At 39.7% G+C, this 4,419-nt stretch overlaps 1 protein-coding gene across 1 annotated transcript; it reads left to right on the forward strand.

Annotated features, from left to right (window-relative positions):
- The first annotated feature begins 1,120 nt into the window (after nt 1–1,120).
- Nucleotides 1,121–4,071, forward strand: LOC104604066 (Tetratricopeptide repeat (TPR)-like superfamily protein). Its single transcript, XM_010268298.3, has one exon. The coding sequence runs from the start codon at nt 1,598–1,600 to the stop codon at nt 3,986–3,988; it is 2,391 nt and encodes a 796-aa protein (XP_010266600.2). The 5' UTR covers nt 1,121–1,597; the 3' UTR covers nt 3,989–4,071.
- The last annotated feature ends 348 nt before the right edge of the window (nt 4,072–4,419 follow it).

Here is a 4,419-nt window from a genome sequence, read left to right on the forward strand (position 1 = left end):
TGTCACATTTCAAAATGGTCTAAAAAATATGAAAATGATAGTTTTGGGATTCTGAAATGTTTGAAGTCACACATAACTTCACTTGTTGTGGATAAATGATGTAGTACTACAACTGCAATAGGGTGTCCATTTCTAGGACTTTAGGGTATTCAAGTATTGCGTTTGAAAGTTAAAAGGATTGATTTCACGATAGAATCAGTTTTAGTGATGACAATTTGACCTATCCTCGTAGGACCCTGCCCTGGTCAGGGTAGTTTTTTTTACCACTAACTAGGGTTTGGGGTGGGTTCAAGGAAACTCAAAACTTAGGGGAACAGGGATGATATTTGTCCACCCCGCCCCGACACCCGCCCTGAAGCCGCTCCGACCATATGTATATATATATATATATATACATAATACCGTTTATGTGAAAATTGGGGATGGGGTTAGTAGGGGTAGCAACAAGTCGAGCTTTCCACGAATTGCTCGAGCTCGATTCGGTTCGGTTTCAACCAAGCTTCGAGCTAAGCTCAAGCCCAATTCATTGGCTTGGATATGAAACGAGCCGAGCTCGATCCTATTAGAGCTCAACTCGTGAGGCTTGCGAGCCAACTCGAATATAATTATAGAAATTAAAATATATAATAAAAATATTATAATTATTAATTATTATAATTCCTAGTTTTTTAAATATCAAATAAAAAATATTTTTATATATAATTTTTTATTTTTATAAAACATTTTTTCTCAAAATCGAGTTCAAACTCAAGGTTCTGGCTCAAACCGAACTCGAACTTGAATCGAACCTTGTAGAACAGTCTCGAAACGAGCTCGAACTTTGTACTATTCGACTTGAATCCACCCCTCGGGTTAGGATTTCTAGCCCCGCTCGGGTTCGGGGCAGAGACGGTGCAGGGCATTTTTGTTCTGGTGGGAGAAGGGGCAGGAAAAACCCGGACCCGCCCAACCCCTTTGCCATTCCTATTCGGTTACTCTACATTTTCAAATCCTCTATAGGAACCGAAGGATAATGGGCCGCCCAATACTGATGACTGATGTCAGGGTCACAACTTCCTGACCGTGGGATCCGTTTTACGGATCTCAACTGTAGACGATTTAAAGTTTTGAACTCGTAAGAGTAATGAACGACTGTGACGGTTAACGATTATTAGCAGTTCTGCTTGAGAGAGCCTGAGACTGAGAGCTTCTCAAAAGATTATGATAGATTCAGGCATTCAGCAAACTTTCTTCACGAACTCTGGATCTTATATTATTTTTGCGCTTGAAAACATGTATCCTGCCCTCCACCAGAAACTCGTCTCTTCTCACAAAGACAGCACGGTTTGGCGGTATCTGCGAACAAAAACAAAAGGACCTTTCTTTTTCGATCTCGAGAGCTCTGTGTATAGCAAACAGTATTCAAGAGCTCAAGAGGATTCACTCTCTTATCATCACTTGGGGACTCGAACAATCTGTCTTCTTCTCCGGTAAACTTATTAGTAAATACGCCCAATTCGGGGACCCTATTGCCTCTCAATCAGTTTTCCGTCGAGTTTCGCAGTCGAGCAATATCTATCTATGGAATTCCATCATAAGAGCACTTACCCAGAACCGGATGTTTTCCGAGGCTCTGAACTTCTACTCCGAGATGCAGAAGTTGGACCTGCGACCGGACAGATTCACCTTCCCTTCGGTTATCAATTCCTGTGCGGGTTTGTTGGATTCAGAGATGGGAAAGGTTGTTCATCATCATGTTTTGGAAATGGGTTTTGCCTCGGACCTGTATATTGGAAATTCCTTGATTGACATGTATTCGAGATTCGGTTGTTTGGAAGAAGCGCGTAGTGTGTTTGAAGGAATGCCTCAAAGAGATATTGTTTCTTGGAATAGTTTGATGTCGGGGTATAGCGCAAATGGGGAATGGGAACGAGCTTTAGAAGTTTATTACAAATTAAGAATGTTGGGTTTTATTCCCGATTCTTTCACGGTATCTAGCATTTTACCTGCATGTGGAAGCCTGCTTGCTGCTGAAGAGGGGAAGATAATCCATGGCCTTGTCCACAAGATCGGGATTGAGAAGGATATATTAGTGAATAATGGGCTTATTGCTATGTACTTTAAGTTTGATCATATAACAGATGCTCAAAGAATTTTCGGTAATATGATAAAGAGAGATACTGTATCTTGGAACACTATCATTTGTGGGTACTCAAAATTGGGGATGCATGAAGAAGCAATTAATCTGTTTCAGAACATGGTTTTTAGTTTTAAACCAGATCTGTTAACTATAACAGCTGTTCTCCATGCTTGTGGTCATGTGGGTGACTTGGAGCTTGGAAGATATGTTCATGAGTACATGAGTAGAAACGGGTATGAATGTGATACTACAGCTAGTAATATTTTAATAACAATGTATGCGAAGTGTGGGGATCTACCAGCCTCGCTTAAAGTATTTGATGGAATGGTAAGTAGAGATTCTGTATCATGGAATTCCTTGATTAACAGTTACATACAATATGGATGTTATAATGAAGGGATGGAACATCTTTTGGTGATGAGGAAGATGGGATTGAAGCCTGATTCTGTTACTTATGTCATGCTCCTATCTATGTGTACTCAGATAGCCGCCATGGTCCTAGGGAAAGAGCTTCACTGTGATATCATTAAAATGGGATTTGATTCAAGTCTAATTGTGGGCAATGCTCTTGTTGATATGTATGTAAAATGTGGTAGCTTGGAGGATGCATTAAAAGAATTTGATGATATGGAAACCAGGGATGTAATAACATGGAACACCATCATTGCTGGATGTGTTCAGATTGGGGATTGTAGTTTAGGATTGAAAATGATCAGCCAGATGAGGGCCAAAGGAGTGATGCCAGATGTAGCAACCTTCTTAGGGATTTTGCCTGGTTGTTCCCTCCTGGCAGCTAAACGACAAGGTAAAGAAATTCATGGTTGCATTTTAAAATTTGGGTTTGATTTGGATGTTCCTATAAGGAATGCATTGATAGAGATGTACTCGAAATGCGGTATTTTGGAGTGGTCTCTTCATGTTTTTGACCACACGAAAGTGAAAGATGTGGTGACATGGACTGCACTAATATCTGCTCTCGGGATGTATGGTCAAGGAAAGAAAGCTCTAAGAGCTTTTGCTGAAATGGAGGCAACAGGTATTGTTCCTGATCATGTGACCTTTGTGGCTATTATTTTTGCTTGTAGTCATGCAGGTTTGGTGAAAGAAGGTTTAGCATGCTTTAATCAAATGAAGAATGACTATAACATTGAGCCTAGAATTGAGCATTATGCTTGTATTGTTGATCTTTTATCTCGATCTGGGCTTCTATCTGAAGCAGAAGAATTTATCCTTGCAATGCCATTCAATCCAGATGCAAGCATATGGGGATCTCTACTCAGTGCATGTCGTATAAACAGTGGAACCCAGATCACAGAACGTGTTTTGGAACATATCCTTGCAATGAGTTCTAGTGATACCGGGTACTATGTTCTAGCATCAAACATATATGCATCTTTAGGAAAGTGGGATCAAGTTCGCAAGATACGGAAATCAATCAAAGACAGGGGACTTAAAAAGGATCCTGGATGTAGCTGGATTGAGATCCGAAATAGGGTTTATGTGTTTGGAACTGGGAACAGGGCTGTTGAACAATCAGAAGAGATATATCAGTTACTGAGAAAGCTTGGGGATCTGATGGTGAAAGAAGGATATGTTGCTGATCCAAATTTTGTTCTGTATGATGTAGAGGAGGAAGAGAAAAGAGATATGCTTTGTGGACACAGTGAGAGACTAGCCATAGCATTTGGATTGTTAAACACAAGTCCTGGGACCCCTTTGCAGATAATGAAGAACTTACGGGTTTGTGGGGATTGTCACACAGTGACCAAGTACATTTCTAAGATCAAGGAAAGAGAGCTGATAGTTAGAGATGCAAATCGATTTCATATCTTTCGGAATGGAACATGTACTTGTGGAGATTATTGGTGATGATAATTTTCTGACCTAAATTTTTTGGTGAGGAACTGGAAAAGCAATCTTATAGAGAAAATGAAGACATTATTTCATTTGCATACCTTTGTGTTTTCCACAACCCACAATGTAACTTGCACTGGGTAAGGCTGGATGCCCTTTTTTACTTGGTAAAAATAAACTTAGTTAAGTTCTATCCCAACACCATCAAAATTGTCTATAACACCATCAAAATTAATTTAAAAAGAACCAATACCGCCTTCTGAATGTTACTTATTGAGAATTACATCTGTGTCAGCAATTTTGATTGTCAAGTTATCCCTCTCATCTTCAAGCATTTTCACTGGCTTTTAGGTCTTTTTTCCAATTGTTTTTTCACCTTGGGTCTACCTTGTAATGGTTTATGTAACACTGACCCTAGATTTTCCCTATAAACATTAATCAATGCA

The sequence above is a fragment of the Nelumbo nucifera genome, chromosome 3, assembly GCF_055504915.1.
Source record: "Nelumbo nucifera cultivar China Antique chromosome 3, China Antique-T2T, whole genome shotgun sequence".
Taxonomy (NCBI): Eukaryota; Viridiplantae; Streptophyta; class Magnoliopsida; order Proteales; family Nelumbonaceae; genus Nelumbo; species Nelumbo nucifera.

Excerpts from the sequence above, each read along its gene's own strand:
- LOC104604066 (XM_010268298.3), top strand. The coding sequence starts at position 1,598 with ATGTTTTCCGAGGCTCTGAACTTCTACTCCGAGATGCAGAAGTTGGAC.